The sequence below is a fragment of the Sciurus vulgaris genome (assembly GCF_902686455.1).
Source record: "Sciurus vulgaris genome assembly, chromosome: 16".
NCBI classification, from domain to species: Eukaryota; Metazoa; Chordata; class Mammalia; order Rodentia; family Sciuridae; genus Sciurus; species Sciurus vulgaris.
The window spans coordinates 5,786,696-5,804,078 of NC_136477.1; the positions used below are offsets into that span (position 1 = coordinate 5,786,696).

Sequence of the window (17,383 nt, forward strand, 5' to 3'; positions counted from 1 at the left end):
ATGACCGCGTCTCGTCCTCTGTACGCATGTGCACCGCTTACCCCGCCCATCGTTCACTCAATAAAGGTCGGTTTCCACACAGCGCCTCTCTGCGGAGCGCTCGGGAATTTACACATGCGCGCCACAGTGGTAGTGGTGAGCGGGTGTGTTGCACGTTGCTCGCCGCGAGCTCTAGGAGGCGTTCTCCCTCGGTTGGGACTGAGTACGCACGCGCGGAGGTGCGCACGCGGGTAGGGCGGGTGCGCGCCGGGGGCATGCGCCGTGCGGGGCGAGACGGAGGCTCGGCGGGGTCATCCAGGCGCAGGCGCAGTGCGGTGTTTGTCTGCCGGACTGACGGGCGGCCCGGCAGTGCGCGGCGGCGGCGGCGGCGGGGAAGATGGCGGCGTCCTCCCTGGAGCAAAAGCTGTCCCGCCTGGAAGCAAAGCTGAAGCAGGAGAACCGCGAGGCCCGGAGGAGGATCGACCTCAACCTGGATATCAGCCCCCAGCGGCCCAGGCCCAGTAAGCACGGAGGCGTGGGGGAGGGGCGGGTGGGGCGGGGCGCGCGCCGCGGGAGGCCCCGCCCCCGCCGCCAGGCCCCGCCCCCGCTTCCGGGGCGCTCGCTCTGCTCCTCCCCGCCCCCCGCTGTCAGCCCGCAGGGAGAGGGTCACAGTGACCCGGGGGGCGTGGGGCAGGCGGGTTCCTGGGCGGCCCTTCCCCGGGTCTGGGAGCTAGTTACTCGGCCGCAGGCCAGGCCCCCGCACCCGATGACCCGCCCCCAGCGCCGCGATCCCCGGAGTTTCCATCACCTGTACTGAGCAAGGCTCTTGTTCCCACGCGACCATAATCCCATTCAGGTCCCCAGCAAACATGGTCCCAAAAGCGACATGATTCCACTCCCTCCGTAGCAGTGACTGTCAAGAGTTGCACTCTGCAGCCTTAGGCTTAGCTGAGAGTCCTTTCACACTCATAGGCACACACCTGGCCTGGGGACACCGGAGGTCACCACCCCCCACACATATAATCTTTCTAGCTCCATTCTCCCTTTTGACCCCGTGACTATGTCTGGTGGTCCCTTCTTCCCAGCCTGGGATGACCTTGTCATTGGGCTCAGCACACCCCCTCCCACATACAACAGGCCTCCCTGTGACTAACTTCGGTACCACTCTAGTGGTGAGTTGTATAGCTTTCTGGAAATACAAACCCATTTCCCAAGGTGGTGACTATCTTCTGGATTCAAAGGACTGTTTACCTTCCCCACACACACACACCTGCACCCACACCCACCAGGCCTGGACATCTGAGTCGGTCTAGCTTCCCAGCACACAAATGCCTTCTTTCTGATCTGTGCCTTCCTCCCTGGCATCTTGTCATCCTGGATCAACAACTGTCTTCCCAACCCTCCACATACACCTGGCCTGGGATCACCATTACCTAGTGTAGCCTTCTCCTTGTGTTTCACAGAATCTGGTCCCCAAGTCTTCTCAGCTGGAAGGAATTGGATTTTCCCCTCCCCATGAACCCTGTGACACTCCCCCCAACTCCACTATCATTTCTGTCTTGAACCAGCAAAAAAAAAAGTTCTCATGTCCCCTGTGGTATGACCCTGTGAGGTTGACAGGAGGGGGAAAGTACCCTCTCATACTGGATATTCTGTTCACTCTCTGGTCCCTGTAGCTTGACCTTCAAGTCTGACCCCTCTCTCAGTCCCTATTAGAGTTTACTCTGATTCATCCCTGTTCAGACATTGCTTAGCTTGGGTTGGGTTCCTCCCTGGGAAGTGTCTTGGTGGCCCCAAGAAACCTCAGAGGTGGACATGCTGTCTTTGGATGCTGTTGGGGACTGGAAACCTGGCCAAGACCTGGAGGGTCCCTGCTGGGCTCTGCAGGACTGTCATACCCAGCCCCAGCATGAATGAGACAGGATTGGGTATGGGTTCCAGGGTACCTTAAGGGTGTCTGTCCCCAGTGCAGAGCGAGGCCCATGGCGGGCAGGCCCCAAGGAGCCCCTCCAGGTGTCTGTGTCTGTCAGCTCCATCCCACCCTCCCACCCTCCCATCTGTCGGTTTCTGCCCATCTCTGCAGTGTGGTGCCTCGCGTCTCCCCTCCTCCTCATTATGATTTGATTTCTTTTCTTTTGGACAAATCGGCCGTTTCTGTTGTGATTTATCGTGGTGTTGTTTTTTTTCTTCCTTTCCCATCCAGTTATTGTGATCACTCTAAGCCCTGCTCCTGCCCCGTCCCAGCGAGCAGGTACCAGCCTTTTTATCATCGCCGCTTGGACATCTGCACCATTGATCTAACAGCTGCCCTGGCCGCAGAATGCCATCCCCTCACCCCCATGCTTCATGTGTGTGTTCTGTCTCCTCCTCTCACTCTTAGTTTCTCTGCGTCCAGCAGAGTAGTGTGGGCCCAGCCCCATCCTCCCTCCTCTGTCCTCATCTCTCTCTTGTTCCTTTTGAGCTCACCTTTGGACTCCCTAGAGGAGGAAATGGGCTCCCCTAATGAGTGGAAGTTTGTTGCCCACTGAGGGGGTGAGCATGTGTGTGTGTGTGTCAGAGGGAAAGTGGGGCCAGGTGAGTGCTTTGTGCCTGTTCATTCCATTTCAATAATTGGATGAATGAGTGTCACCTGCTGTGTGCTGTGCCTGCTCTCGGTACCAGGGACACAGCAATGAACAGAACAGACCCAGTCCCTGTCCCACTGAAACTGAGGCTGCAGTGAGCACATTACTGGTTAGGGAGAACATTCTAGCTGAGTGAGGGACCCTGCATGGGTGGCTCAGGAAAAGCTGCTGGAGGAGCTAGTATTTAAGCAAGATGTCAGGAAGAGGCGGGAGGGGACAGCCCTGCAGATGCCCCTGCTCTAGTGCTAGCATGTTTGGGAGTAGACACAACGGGCGGTGGCTTATGCTGGTTCCCGGGTATGCTGTGCCCCTGTGTGTAGAGAGAGCACCTGTGTTGGCAGAGGTGGGTGTCTGCCCTCTAGCTGGTTGAACACGTGTGGGTGGTGGGGCTGTTGTACGTTCTCAATGTTGTGTGTGTGCACGTGTGTGTCGCAGGGAACAGGGGGCTGGCTCTGCCCTGTCTGCATGTGGTGGGGAGGTTGTGCCATGCTGGGTAAGTGTATGTGTGTTTGTGTGCACATGTGCACTTGCATGTGGGTGTGCGTGCATACTGTACTCACGGCTTGCACATCCAAGGCTCCTCTTGGCTTTCTCTCCTCATTCGTTCTCACCATCCCTCTCCCTCTCTTATTCTCTTGCATTTACTCTGTCCTCATCCCATGTGGCTGTCACCCCCTCTGTGGTCTCTGTTCTCAGGGCCTTTGTGTGAGCCCTCCTCAAATCCCTACCGTACTGCGTTTTCTGGGGCTGACTGTTTAGGGAAGGGAACTAATAGGGCACCTGGGGACATGGACCTCATCCCACAGAGCTGATAATACTGGGCAAAGGGGCCCAGATAGCTCTGGGAGCAAGACCTGTGCAGTTCCTAGAGTGACAGCTCATGGGATTGAGAGCTGAGCATGAGGGGAATGCAGGGACCTTAGGTGCCACCAAGGAATGAGGACTATGACGTGGCAGAGCAAAGGCACAAGGATATGAGTCTGTGCAGTCATGGGCAGCAGGAAGTGAGAGTGGTGAGTGCTGACCCATAAGTGCCCCCAAGGCCCTTTCTTTACTCCTGCCAGGCTCTGGCAGGACCTGCATCCCTTTTTGGGCTTTGGATCAGGGTCCTCTGCATGCCTCCTCTCACTGGCTAAGGTCAAGGTACTGGGCCAACAGGGTCAGGAAAGGGCCTGGTTGACAGCCACTGGAGCATATTTGTCTCTCTCTACCCATTGGTCACTGGGCTCAGGCAGCAAGGCCGGGGATATGAAGAGGGTCGGGGACATCTGTGGAGGGCTCTGGGAGAATGGCAGGCTCCAGGATTTCCTGGGAAAGTGACCCTTGGAGGGTTCTTATAGTCATTGCCCAGAGGTAAGCAAGCTGCTACCCTTCCGGGGCACCCAGGTCCTCTGGAGTGTGTGGGTCCAGGAGCCATAGTGGCCTCCCAACCCCTGCTTCCACCAAAATGCCAGCCCAGGCAGGGAGATCCTTATTCCTCAGGCAACCTACTCTGCTGTCCTGGGCCCCTCTCTGGCCTGTCTCTGCAGTGCCTCCTCTGTACAGCTGGGCCCTAAGTCTTGGCTCCTGTTTGTCTGTCTGTCTCCCGCCCCCCCACCTTGTAATGTCGCCTGCCCGTCCTGGGTGCCTGCTGCCTACCTGCCTGCCTGCCTGCCTGCCTGTAGCATGCCCCAGCTGTCCGCATGCAGGCCACTGGACAGCACCAACTCCCCTGCCTCGCCCCGTCCCCACCCCTGCCCAGCCCTACCAGCCTCTGGAGGAGCCATGCCACCCAGATCTCCTTATCCTGAGGGAGGGCGCAGGCCCAGCCTGGGGTTCTTCCCCTGGCCCCTTGGCCCCAGCTCCACAGACTTGATGAGGAGGCACCTGCTGGCCAGAGGGTGGCTCTCCCTAACCCTGGAGCAGAACCTGGGGCAAGGCAGCAAGAAGCCAGGGCCTGTGCCCACTCTCACCACCAGGGCCCACCTCATACTTGTTCAGGCTGCCCTATGCAGTGCTGGTGGCAGGGCCAGGGCCCAGACTGATCCTGGTGGGTAATCCACCCTTGCATAGGCCATTGTGGGCACTGTGCCTGCTTCTTGGCAGAGGTGGGTAGAAAGTGATGTGTCAGGGAGGCCAACTGGCCAAGGGTCCCCACCAGGTCCCCACCTCACTTCTTTGTCAGCATAGAGAAGCAAATCGTCAGCCTCTGGGTACCACCCTCCCCCACCAGCCTACCCCAGCCTTCCAGGACAGGGAACAGAAGGCACCCTGAGAATGGCCCCAGCCAGCAGGGCAGGAGGCTGTGTCACCCTGGCTGAAGGGTACAAGGGAGGGGAAGATGAGGGTCCCCACCCCTCCCCAGAATGTCAGGCCTGGAGCTGAGACCAGCTGGGTGCTGACCCCCTCCCTGCTTCTGGTTCTCAACCCCCCAGCCCTGCAGCTTCCGCTGGCCAATGATGGGGGCAGCCGCTCACCGTCCTCAGAGAGCTCCCCACAGCACCCCACACCGCCGGCCCGGCCCCGGCACATGCTGGGGCTCCCATCGACCTTGTTCACACCACGAAGCATGGAGAGGTGAGCTCTCAGCAGGACTGGTAGGTTGACGGGGTCAGGGACCATTCAGCGGGGCAGTGTGGGGAATGTTGCTAGGCCAGCCCTAGGGAGAGGGTGGTAACGTCTGGGGGACCCTGGTGTGCAGGTTCGGGTTGCCTTGTGTTGCTCAGGACCCCTTCACCAACTCCTGCTCCCTGTCCCCAGCATCGAGATCGATCAGAAGCTGCAGGAGATCATGAAGCAGACAGGCTACCTGACCATCGGGGGACAGGTACCACTGTGCTCAGCACCCAGGCAGGGGAGGGCAGGATACAGCTGAACCAGGGTTTGGGGGTGGGAGGATGAGCCCTGGAGACCCTCCAGCCTTTGTTCCATCTCCCACCTGCCAGCGCTATCAGGCAGAGATCAATGACCTAGAAAACCTGGGTGAGATGGGCAGTGGCACCTGCGGCCAGGTGTGGAAGATGCGTTTCCGGAAGAACAGGCCACATCATCGCTGTCAAGGTGAGTGCAAGCTCCCGCGCTTTGGGCTGGTTCCGTGCTCCGCGTCCCTGGTGCTCAGGTGCCCTCCTGGCCATCCTCCTTGCAGCAAATGCGGCGATCAGGAAACAAGGAGGAGAACAAGCGCATCCTCATGGACCTGGATGTGGTGCTCAAGAGCCCGATTGCCCCTACATTGTGCAGGCTTCGGCACCTTCATCACCAACGTGAGCTGGCCCCGCCCTGCCCTGCCCCGCCCTGCCCAGCCCTGGGGTCCCCCATAGCGTCCGGCAGGCCTGAGTCTCCTGGACCTCCTTCTTTCTCTGGGGATCAGAGCATGATGGTGGACAGGAAGGCACAGCCCCTCCAAGCCACACGTGCCACCCTCCCTCTGCAGACAGATGTCTTCATCGCCATGGAGCTTATGGGCACGTGTGCCGAGAAGCTTAAGAAGCGGATGCAGGGCCCCATCCCAGAGCGGATCCTGGGCAAAATGACAGTGGCGGTGAGCAGCCAGGCCAGGGCTCGCATGACTGGGTTGGTGGCCCCAGGCCATGTCCCCCGTCACAGGAGTCTCCTGCTGTCCATGCTGCAGATCGTGAAGGCACTATACTACCTGAAGGAGAAGCATGGAGTGATCCACCGAGACGTCAAGCCCTCAAACATCCTGCTGGATGAACGGGGCCAGATTAAGCTCTGTGACTTCGGCATCAGCGGCCGACTGGTCGACTCCAAGGCCAAAACACGGAGTGCCGGCTGTGCTGCCTACATGGCGGTGAGTTGGGGCCCAGTGGAACTTGGAAGGTGGGATGGGGTCTGAGAGACTGGCCCCTACCCTGAGGGTGCATCCTCTTCTCCCTCCTGGTAGCCTGAGCGCATTGACCCCCCAGACCCCACCAAGCCTGACTACGACATCCGTGCGGACGTGTGGAGCCTGGGCATCTCGCTGGTGAGTTGGGGCCCTGCCTCCACCCTCAGGCTGGAGTGAGGAAGCACGGGAGGGCAGGAGCTCCTCCCCTGCCAGCCCAGCCATGCCCATCTCCTCTCAGGTGGAGCTGGCAACCGGACAGTTCCCCTACAAGAATTGCAAGACAGACTTTGAGGTCCTCACCAAAGTCCTACAGGAAGAACCCCCACTCCTGCCGAGTCACATGGGCTTCTCGGGGGACTTTCAGTCCTTCGTCAAAGACTGGTGAGCACCCCTACTCTGCCCTGCCCTTGTATTTTAGGAGACCAGGTGTGGCCCATTGCTCAGGGCTGCTAGAGAAGGTTGGGGTAGGATGAGGAGGGAGAGGCCACCCAGGGATGGGTCCTGGGCAGCTGCAGGCCAGCTGTGGCCGGGGGCTGTGGACAGGAGCTGAAGCCGAACCATGAGCTGGGTTCGGACCTGGCCTAAGCTGATACTGGCCCCGTGGGTACTTGGCCTAGTGGTTTGTGGGCTCTGCCACAGGGTAATGGGAATGGATGGTGCTGCCCCAGGGCTCCAGCCCTAATCGCTGCCCTCGCCAGTAGAGCCAAGGTTCAGGAAGCCGTGCGCCCGCCGCCCAGGGTGCCCCACCCATCTCTAGTAGGAACCTCACATTCCAGTTCTAGGTCCCCAGGCCAGGTCCTTACCAGATGCGCTGGCCGGGAGACTTCAGGGATACACAACTTGGCAGGTCCCAGCCATCAGCAGCTCTGGAAGGCTCTGGAAGACCCCTGGCTCACCAGAGAGGGCTTGCACGGGAGGCAGCCAGGCCTGTCCTCCCAGACTCTCACCTCCCTCCCCTCCCTCCTCTTCCTCCAGCCTTACTAAAGATCACAGGAAGAGACCAAAGTATAATAAGCTACTTGTGAGTACTGGAGCCCTGCCCTGCCGTTTGGGAACCCAGCCCCCACCCTCAGCAGAGGCCTGGAGGGAAGACCCCTCATCCTAAGCTCTACCCCTCGGGTCCACAGGAACACAACTTCATCAAGCGCTATGAGACGCTCGAGGTAGACGTGGCATCCTGGTTCAAGGATGTCATGGCGAAGACGGAGTCACCGCGGACTAGTGGAGTCCTCAGCCAACACCACCTGCCCTTCTTCAGGTAGCCACATGGTGGCTGCCAGCCCCACAGGGGCCAGGGGCATGGCCATAGGCCCCCCTTCCCCACCTGGCCACCCAGCTGCCCCCCAGGGGAAACCTGGGTCTTGGACAGCCACTGAGGGCTGAGGACAGAAAGTAGGGGATGCCCACCACCCCTGACTCCCTGCCCACCAGCCGTGGACAGATGGGCCTGCTGGGCCCCAGCCTCCCCACCCCGGGTCCGCCGGCTGTGCGCGTCCGTGGCAGACACTGTGAATGGAAGACAGCAGGCCGCGAGCAGACTCGCTATTTATTCGGTCGAAACCTCGGCTGGGGCAGTCCCCAGGGGCCAGGAGAGAGCCCCCACATTCTGAACCCCACGCTCCCAGCACCTGCCCTCTCCCCACACACAGGCTTGCTCTTCCAGTCCCTCTGCCTCGTCCCTTTCTGCCCCTCTCCTTGTCTGGCTTTCCCATCTCCCTCCAGTCTCTGCTGCTCTCCTGGCTCAAGCCTGGGCTTGGGCACCCCACCCTTGCGTGGGAGCTCTTCGTCCACCTCGGCCTCCCTGAGTCCTCACCCCAGGATGGTGCGGTCATTATGACCGCATCCGGACCAGGGCTGGTTTCTCTCTCTCCTCTCTCCTCTCTCTCTCTCTCTCTTGCTCTCTCTCTCTCTTTGATCTCAGGGGGTCCTTTTTGGAGTTTATTGTATTTTATTGTACTTGGTGGGGTGCTGGGGGGAGGGGAGTGAGGAGAGTGTGTCCTCATGGGGTGTGTCGGTACCTTCAAAACTTTTACCAAAGTCATGTTTAGCTGCTTGTGGTGGGGCCTCCATCTGCTCTCTGGCACTGTGGGGGCTGGGGCTGGGGGCTGAGCCAAAGTGGCCTGGGCTACTGCTCCTCGTCGGCCCCAGGCCCAAAGAGGCCAAATACGGGCTCTGGGGGCTCCTCCACTCCTCGAGGCTGGAGGCTGGCCACAGCTTGGGGGTGAGTTGAGAGCTTAGGCAGTAGAGGAAGCCCAAGGGGCCTCGGCCACACAGGATGGCCTTCAGGGAAGGTGGTGAAGGGTGTGGTAGGGAGCAGTGGGCATCCGGGAGGTGTCTGGAAGGACTCAGTGGAGTGGGCCATGGAACTGGGGGAGGGCAAGAGGAAGTCAGGGATTGAGGGCAGAGGGGTGGATGTGGAGGTTTGAGGATGTGACAGGGACAGGCTTGAGTGTGAGGGGAGAGTGGCCGGGGTATGGGAGTGTTGAGCCACTGAGCTGGCCAGCCCCCAGCCCTCTTGAGGCCTGGGATGGGGAAGGACCAGGCCAGTGTACCCCGCCCCCTCGGCAGCAGCCAGAGCAGGATGGGGTGTGTGTCCTTTTTGTTGGTGATGCATGCAAATCAAGTGGACAAGAAAACAAAATAACAAAAAAGAAAAAAAAAAAAACCACAAACCAACCAACACCAAAGGTGAGGAACCTGGCTGTGCGCAGCTGAAGCAGCGTAGGCTTACAGCATGGGCCTCTTGCCTGTCTGTTGACTCATTACTACTATTATATTCACACATGCCGCATGTTTAAAATGTAATAGAAGTCATCTTCTCTCTGCCCCCAGGCACCTTCTCTAGCCCCTGTCTCCTTTGTGAGGGGATGGGGGCGGGGCCCACAGGCCTGGCCCCTGCCTTTACTGGCAACTGGCAGGTTGCTTGGCTGGTCCCAGAGCCAGCACAGGCCTGAGGCTGGGCTGCCTGGTTTTGTTTTCATTTAACTTTATGTTCTGTTTTGTGAGTGTGTCCACCCATGCCCTCCCTTCAGTGTTGAGGGGGAGCTCCAGGGAGTGGCTCCTACCTCCCTGCCTCCCCAGACTTCCCCTCTGTCACCAGCCATCCCTCTGGACCAGAGGGCGGTCAGGTGGGCAGGGGCCTGGGGTGGCCTGGTCTGACTCACTGGCCCAAGAACCCCTTCTCAGGCCACCAGTGTTGCCCTGTTCCTTTTTAAGATAAAATGCCCTCGTTTGTAAATCCTTAGACGCTTGAGAATAAAACCCCTCCCTTTTCTTCTGAGTCTGTGGTGTCATGGGGCTGGTAGGACCTGGCAGGGAGAGGTGGGAAGGGGCCAGAGGTGGGGTGCCATTCAGGAGGATGAGGCTCCTGCATGGAGGGGAAACTGAGGCAGGGTTGGAGGGGTATTTGTAGTGACTCACTGGCTATCAGGTGGCCTTTGTGAGGTATGGTACCCCTCCCCCCCCCCCCCCAGTGATCTTGAGCAGAGCAAGAGAGAATCCCCTAATCCCTGCAGGCCTTGGACACCAGCTCTGACACCAGCCCTCGGTCCTCCACCCCCGCTCCCTGCTTTCCAGTGTGGTTGCCCAGCCAAGGCCAGGGCTGACTACCCACCTGCTGACCTGAGTACAGCCCAAGCAGGTGCCTCCAGCCTCAGCCAGTGCAGCATGCTGGGCCCGAGACTCCTGCTGCTGGCCCTGCTCCCGGGGACCTCCCCCCTGCCCAGTGGGCCACTTGGTATGTAGAGGCTTGGGACCCTGGGTGGGCCACACACTCATTTTCCTCTTGTCCTTTTCCAAGACCTTGTCTGCTTCTGGCAACGGGTAGGATGAGGTCTCTGTCCAGGCTGGCCAACTTCCGCACAGTCCCCTGCAAGCGCTGTGAGGACAAGGGCTGGGGGGAGTGGAGGCTTCTTTATAAATACTTTTTGAAATGGGTGTGCAGATAGTATTTGACAGGGATCCCCACCAAATGTCGTGAAGGCAGTGTGTGCGCATGGGGTCACAGAATAGGAGACCCCTGCCTTGTGCTGCTTCTGCCCTCAGACTGGGAGCATAGAGCCAGGAGCCAAAAACCCCCAGACTGGCAGACTGTGCCCTGAAAAGCCTCAGGGAAGGGCACCCCTGCCCCCCTTCTCCAGCTGATGACTCCACCGACCTCCTCATAGGGAACTACGTGACTTACATCGCTAAAGAGCACCCTGGGTGAAGGGAGAGACCTCTGACTTCACCCAGCTGACCCTCCACCATCAGGCGCTCCTTGTTCCCCCTTTCGCCCCCTGATTCCTTTGCCCACTCTGCAGGTGGAGAAAAAGGTCTCCCCAGGGGCACACAACTCTGCGCCCGGCCTTGACGGCTGGGCTGTCACGTACCGGGGCTCGCTGGGGGGCTGTCTTGGTAACTACCCGCTTTCGGAGAGCTTAGGGGAATCCGACAGACACCAGAGTCTCGCGCGGGCCTTTCCCGAAGGAGGCGGAGGGGGCAGGAGGTCGGGACACTCCTGGAGGTGGAGGGCCTAAGAGAGTGCGTCCTTCCTCCTCTGCGCTGCCCTTTCCCCGCTCCCGCCAGCGCCCCCGTTACCCGGGGCGCCGGGCTCCTGGCTGCGCAGGCCCCTTTTCAGTCTGGAGCTGTCTGACGCCGAGGACGCCTTCCCGCGCCGCGCGGGGCCGCTCGAGGTCCCCGCGGATAGCCGCGTGTTCGTGCAGGTGCGGACATTGGCAGCACCCAGGGTGGGTGGTACAGGCGGGAACCGGGCGACCCTGATGGCACCTCCCCTCCCTCAGGCGGCCCTGGCCCGACCCTCCCCGCGCTGGGGCCTGGCCCTGCACCGCTGCGCAGTAACGCCGTCCTCGCGCCCGACCTCCGGGCCCGCCCTGGTGCTGCTGAGCGGGGGTTGCCCCTCTGACGCCTCGGTAGCCTTCCCGCCACCATCGCATCCCGACGCAACCCGCCCCGCACGCTTCAGCTTCCGGCTGCGCCCAGTCTTCAACGCCTCGGTGCAGTTCTTGCATTGCCAGCTGAGCCGCTGCCGCCTCCGGGGAGTCCGCCGGACGCGCGAGACTCTGACCTCGCCGCCCAAACTGCGGGTGCGGAGTGCAAAGCCGCCCTCTGGGAGCACAAGCCTCGCAGGCAGCTGAGGGAGAAGCACCTCGGGGTTTGGGCATCTGGGTGTTAGGGTATTTGGGAATCTGCAGCAAGGGTCCCTTGGGGCTGGGGGTTGGAACTGGGGTCTCTGGCTGGGTACTCTAGGTGCGGAGACCACCGGGGACCTGGAGAATTCCTCAAGGGGAAAGGAAATGGACACTGAATCCCCTCATGGCCAGGGCTCTGGGGGTACTTTGGGTGTGTCTGCTGAGAGAATGGATGCAGAAGCCTGCAAAGGGCCCAGTCTGTGGGCACCTGATGTTGGGCTTCAAGTTAGGTGCTGAGAGAACCGGATCTTATGACCTAGAGCACCTGACATTTGAGATCTTCTCAGGATGGACCCAGGGAACCTAAGGGATGGATTTCTAGGAGGTCCAAAGGTGGCCTCCTGGCTGCAGTAGAGAACTGGATGCTTAGGGGCTTTTCTCTTTCCCCACTCCCCACGTCTCCCGGAGGGGGCGTTTACTGGATGGAATCTAGGGGTGCTCTGCAACTGAGCTACATCCCCAGTCCTTTTTATCTTGAGATAGGGTCTCACGGCGTTGCTGAGGCTGGCCTCGAACTTAGATGGAGTCGCTGGGATTATGCCGTCCTGGGCGCTTATGGCTCTCAAGAGAAAGGCCTGAGGACCAGATCCAGGATCGCCGGGACCTGAGGTCCGTGTCTTTCCTTTCTCTCCCGCCAGTGTCTGCATCAGGATGAGGCGTGCGCGGGCGTTGGCAGCGGCAGCGGCAGCGGCAGCGGCGAGAGCCTGGGTGCCGACGGACCCCACCTGCACACCCTGACGCAGCCAATCGTGGTCACAGTGCCGCGGCCGCCCCCTAGTAAGCAGGCAGGGTGCCCTGGGGCCAGAGAGGGGAGCACAACTGGGTCCTGGGCCCGGTCTCAGCGTCGCACTCTCCCACAGGGCCGCCCAAGAGCCTCCCTGGCAGGGCCGTGCTCCCCCAGCCGCCCGCGCAGGCCCCCGGGGCCCTGGAGCCCGCGCCGGTGGTGGCGCTGGTGTTGGCAGCCTTCGTGCTGGGCGCCGCCCTGGCCGCCGGGCTCGGTCTCGTCTGCGCACACTCAGGTACTCCCAGCCTATTCCCAGGCGGCCAGACCTGCGGCCGCACGGATCCCAGCCTGCGAGGCCTCAGGCTTCCTAGATCTGCCTTCGCTATGCCCCCAGCAGCCCCCAGGGGGCGCCCCTACCCTGGCTCAGGGCGAGCAACCCCTACTACTGCTAGTCTCTCCCTTCCAGCGCCCCCACTCCCTGGCCAGCCGACGAGAGCTTCGCCCAGCGGCCCTCAGCCCCGGAGGCCCCAGTGAGGCAGGTAAGTGTGGGGCGGGGAGATCTGGAGGAAGAGCTGCCGAAGGAAAGCGATGGTAATGACAATTCACAGCGCTTACTCTTGTGGCAGGCACGGTTCTCGATGTTTTACACACAATCTTCCTTACAACCTGTAGGTAGCTATTATGGTAATCCCCCTTAGAGATGAGGAAAACGAGCCACTGAGGTCAGGTAACTTGTCAAAGGTCATAACGTTTGGTGGGGCCAGGACTGGAATTCATGGACTAGAGTCACCACGGTGGACTGTGGGGTCTGGATAGAAAGGTCCTCAAGCCTTGCACAGGTACTAGGCAAGGTGAATTTGAGATTCAGACCCAGTTTCCACTCTCCCCGCTACACAAACTGGTGTAAGACGCCAATGCCTGCTCGGAAGTGGGTGTAGTTTCCCCTCCCGCGCTCAGTCCGCTCCACCCCTCCCCAGCGACGGAGCCTCACCAGCAGGGTCCAGACGTGCACCCCACCATGGGCTCGAGACTAGGCCCTCCAGGACCTGATTGGCACTTCTGGACACAACCCTCTGGGACTCGACCCCTGTGCTTCTCTCCTCCCTTCCTTCCCGCCCTCCCATTTAGGCTCAAAATAAACTCTGGTCAGATCCGCAGAGTTCTGGCGGGGTCAGTGTGTGCGCATGGCGCGGGGGGCAGGCTTGGGGTTGTACCTGAGACTAGCATCTGCGGGGCAGGGGATTGCGAGGCCTCCTATGCCCATACACACGTGTGCCAGAGTCAAGGGCGACGCGTTCCAAACGCAAAGGAACACTCAACACTGCCATCTTAAGTTCAAAATAAGCCCCGCCTTTCACCCCCACCCCGACTCTGCATCTTTCCATCTCCCCCAAGTCGGACCGTCTCTGCTCTCCAACTGCAACACCCGGACTCTGCCTTAGCTCCAAACTCGACCTTCTGCCTCTGCTCGGGTCTCCTCGCTGATCTGGACACCGCCCTCCTCACATTATCCGTCTAGTCTAGAATTCCTTAAATTCCTTCCGAATTCCTCCCTCCCCTGCGCACAAACAAGAGTAGGAATATTAGCCCCGGCTTATAGATGAGAAAACTGAGGCTCGGCAAGCCCAAGGTTCCCAGAGCTACCCGACTCCACAGCCCAGGCTTTTGACCACGACCGACAACTGCCCACCCATCTTCGAGAAGCAAAGCACACAAAGTAGAAGTTTCTAAAATTAGTTCAGGAATGCAGGGATGACACGCCAACCAAAGTGCTGGCTCCAGTTCCTGAATGAGATAAAACGCGATCTGAGGGTCTCAATCGCCCTGGGTTCCGGCGCCAGTCTTCCTATTAATTTCCAGAGGCGGTTCCCTTTGGCCTGCAAATGTAAAGCCACGCCCCCATCTGCTTCCTTCCCGGCGCGGGGCTTTATGGTCTCAGCGGCCTCCGTAGCCCCGCCCACCAGGCAAGCGGTCCTAGAGCGCCGACGCCTCTTAGTAGCATGAAGCCACCGCAGCGGCGGCGAGCGGCCCCGGCACGCTATCTGGGCGAGGTGACCGGTCCCGTGGCCTGGAGCCCCCGTGAGAAGCGGCAGCTCCTACGACTACTGCAGGCGCGGCGGGGCCAACCGGAGCCAGACTCCGCCGAGTTGGCCCGGGGACTGCGGGGCCGGAGCGAGGCTGAAGTGAGTGAAGTGCGGATCTTGGCGTGGAACCGAGGCTGTGGGCGGGGCCAGGGAGTGGGCGGGCCGCGGCGGATGCAGCGTCAGTGACGTGGAAACCACTGCTGGAAGTGTAAACCTGGGAGGCGAGAAGCTGAGGGATGGGGCCAGGCCGGACGCGAGTGGGTGCACCTGGTGGGCAGGGCGTGAAGCTCGGGGGGGGAGCCATGCCTGGCGCGGGGAATGGGGGAGGCGCGCTTGTCAATCAGGCGGGGAGCTGGCGTGAGATTGAGGGGCGGGGCAAGGAGAGATTTAGAGATGGGAGGAGCGCCGAGTGAGAGGTGGTGGAGACTGGGGACCTGGCAGAAGTCGCAGTTAGACGGAGTGGGAATGAGGGTGAAGAATCAGGAAATGGGATGGAGTGGAAATGAATAGGTTAGTTTTCACATAGGGGCAGGCCCTGGCTGCAGGGAGGAGCCAGAACCAACCTGGGCCTTACATCTTTATTGATTCGCCGTTCGCACTCCGGGGCCTTCTCCCCAGCCCCGCTGAGCCTCAGGGATCCAGGACACTCTGCCGCCCGCAGGCTAGGGAGCTGTGGCTGCGTCTGAAGTAGGCAAGGCAGTGGTTTCTCTTTTGATCTCATAACAGGCTCATTTAGCCTGCTCCTCTCCCCTCAGATCCAGGCCTTCCTCCAGCAGCTGAAAGACCGAGTGGTCCGGGAGGCCATTCAGAGAGTGCATCCTGGTGGCCCAGGACGCAGAGAGGCACAGCCCCCAGCTCCCATAGAGGTGAGGCAGGTGGGCAGGGCAAAGGCTTCCCAGGGCTGGCCTCCATGGGAGCGGGGACCCTCAGGAGGGTCAGGACTTGGGAGACCCTTGCTGTCTGATGCCGCTCACCATTTACCTTCTGACTTCACCCAGGTATGGATGGATTTAGTAGAGAAGATAACAGGCCCACTGGAGGAAGCTTTGACAGCAGCTTTCTCCCAGGTACAACTGTACCCTTTGGCGGTCAGAGGTATCCCACGGGACAAGTTGTATATACAAACCCAAATAAGGTGGGACTGGGGATATGGTTACAGTGGTAGAGCACTTGTCTAGCATGCACAAGGCCCTGGGTACAATCCTCAGCACTGCAAAACAAATAAAAATAACAAGGTGGACCTGGGTCCTGGGCCCTTCCTCTTGCTGGTTCTGTGACCCAGACTAGACAGTATGCACCTGATTCTCAGTGGTTCCGTCTTGGAGGCCATCTTCTATCTGTTGGATTCCTCAGGGTGGCAGCGAGGATTCAGTAAGCTGGGGAGGTAGAGGGCTCAGCCCAGGTCCCACAGGGCAGAGGGAAATGGAGGACTTCCCCGTTCCCTCCCTACTGGCTCTCTCTGCTAGGTGCTCACCATTGCAGCCACAGAACCTGTCAGTCTCCTGCATTCCAAACCCCCCAAGCCCACACAAGCCCGTGGAAAGCCACTGATCCTGAACATCACTGGGGGGCAGAAGGACACCACCCCGGAGGCCCCTGGCCCTGCCTCTGAGACACCTGCCAGATCCCCGACTGGCCCTGCTGCCGAGGGAGACATCACTGTGGACTTTGAGAAGATTTACAAGCACCTGTCCTGCTCCTCCCGGAGGGCTCGTGGCCCAGAGCTCTCAGCAGCTGGTGAGAGGGGCCGGGGAGGGCAGAGGGTACGGGGTGGGGGTCCCAGGCGGCGGGCTTGCCTCCCTCATTCCTTCCCTTCCTACTGTCACCAGAGTCAGCCGTGGTCCTTGACCTGCTCTTGTCGCTTCCCGAGGAGCTGCCCCGCCTGCCCTGCACGGCTTTGGTTAAGCATATGACTGAAGCATATGCTCACCTGATGGCCCCGCAACCCAGTCCCTCTGGCAGAAGCCCCAGGCCTGGGGCTGAGGATGGCAGGACTTGCTCCAGCGGGCCAGAGGAGCCCAGCCAGGCCACCCCCCAACCCTCTGAGCAGGCCACCCCCAGAGAACTGAGACCAGCCTGGCAGACAGCTGGGATCTGCCCCTTAAACCCGTTCCTGGTGCCTCTGGAGCTCCTGGGCCAGGCAGCCACCCCTGCAAGGTGAGGGCCCAGCTGGTGTTGGGAACACCTGAACTAGTCTGACCCTCAGTGTTTTGTAGCCATCACTGGGTTGTCATGAGGATTATTTTAGAAGGTCCCTGACGTGGTGCTTGACCATGGTTTAGTCTTCAGATGCTTTACATGTCAGGGACCTCAGAAATAAGACTACAGTTGTATAGCGGACCCCTGGGGACAGCCAGGCAGCTGGACTAATGGAGAATAGGGATATAGGACTCTACAAACATCCTGAACCCCTGGACAGACAGATGGAACCGACTTGCCAAACCCAGCTTCCTTGTTCTCTGCCAGGAGAGCCGTAGCTGGCACCCCATGCTGTGACCTCCGCACATGCCCTCCTTTGTCTGGGTTTTCATTATTTTCGTTTTCAGCCCTCTTCACCCACCTCTCTCCAGTGTTCACCACTGCTGGCCCCCACTTCTTCCTAGGGTGTCCTGTGGCCTTGAATAAAGTTCTCATCTACCTGTGTTGCTCTCTTTTCCCCATGATTAAAGGATGGGACTGGGGGCCCTGAAGTGTCAGAGCCTGGGTCACATGAGCTGGGGGGGGCATGCCAGGGAGGAGAGTGCAGTCCCCAGCACCAGTTGCTGCCTGGCATGACCTCAGTTTGGCCAAGAGGCTCCCCTTGGTAACTGGGTGGAGGTGGCTCTTGGACAGCATGGTTGGGAAGAGAACCAGGTAGGGCTTAAGGGGAGACAGGTGTCAGGGACAGGTTTTCAGAGCAGGGCAGCGTCCTGTCACATAGATGGAAGGCAGAAGGGAGCAGAGAATACTGACGGCTG

General features: G+C 60.2%; 3 protein-coding genes across 9 annotated transcripts; all 3 read left to right on the plus strand.

Moving 5' to 3' along the window:
- The first annotated feature begins 269 nt into the window (after positions 1 to 269).
- On the plus strand, positions 270 to 9,709 carry MAP2K7 (mitogen-activated protein kinase kinase 7). Its single transcript, XM_079116327.1, is given in 15 exon segments — positions 270 to 500; positions 2,183 to 2,230; positions 5,018 to 5,159; positions 5,343 to 5,409; positions 5,528 to 5,617; positions 5,619 to 5,642; positions 5,728 to 5,797; positions 5,800 to 5,820; positions 5,823 to 5,845; positions 6,016 to 6,123; positions 6,214 to 6,393; positions 6,487 to 6,567; positions 6,668 to 6,810; positions 7,405 to 7,450; positions 7,557 to 9,709. Coding segments are annotated over 15 exon segments (1,302 nt in total). The 5' UTR covers positions 270 to 376; the 3' UTR covers positions 7,692 to 9,709.
- A 124-nt stretch (positions 9,710 to 9,833) lies between these two features.
- Positions 9,834 to 14,338, plus strand: TGFBR3L (transforming growth factor beta receptor 3 like). 4 transcript variants are annotated; one of them, XM_079116325.1, is made up of 7 exons: positions 9,834 to 10,165; positions 10,996 to 11,132; positions 11,211 to 11,513; positions 12,257 to 12,395; positions 12,479 to 12,637; positions 12,809 to 12,881; positions 14,203 to 14,338. In XM_079116325.1, exons 1-6 carry the CDS (start codon positions 10,096 to 10,098, stop codon positions 12,874 to 12,876), a joined length of 876 nt encoding a protein of 291 aa, XP_078972451.1. In that variant the 5' UTR covers positions 9,834 to 10,095; the 3' UTR covers positions 12,877 to 12,881; positions 14,203 to 14,338. The 4 variants fall into 4 exon arrangements, with proteins under 4 accessions (XP_078972451.1, XP_078972449.1, XP_078972450.1 ...); XM_079116323.1 differs by lacking the exon at positions 14,203 to 14,338 and adding an exon at positions 13,738 to 14,003; XM_079116324.1 differs by lacking the exon at positions 14,203 to 14,338 and adding an exon at positions 13,320 to 13,703.
- Positions 14,206 to 17,068, plus strand: SNAPC2 (small nuclear RNA activating complex polypeptide 2). 4 transcript variants are annotated; one of them, XM_079116319.1, is made up of 5 exons: positions 14,206 to 14,525; positions 15,182 to 15,292; positions 15,425 to 15,493; positions 15,893 to 16,163; positions 16,256 to 17,068. In XM_079116319.1, exons 1-5 carry the CDS (start codon positions 14,343 to 14,345, stop codon positions 16,585 to 16,587), a joined length of 966 nt encoding a protein of 321 aa, XP_078972445.1. In that variant the 5' UTR covers positions 14,206 to 14,342; the 3' UTR covers positions 16,588 to 17,068. The 4 variants fall into 4 exon arrangements, with proteins under 4 accessions (XP_078972445.1, XP_078972446.1, XP_078972448.1 ...); XM_079116322.1 differs by lacking the exon at positions 14,206 to 14,525 and adding an exon at positions 14,648 to 14,696 and having other exon boundaries at positions 15,909 to 16,163; XM_079116321.1 differs by lacking the exon at positions 14,206 to 14,525 and adding an exon at positions 14,648 to 14,683.
- Positions 17,069 to 17,383: the final 315 nt, after the last annotated feature.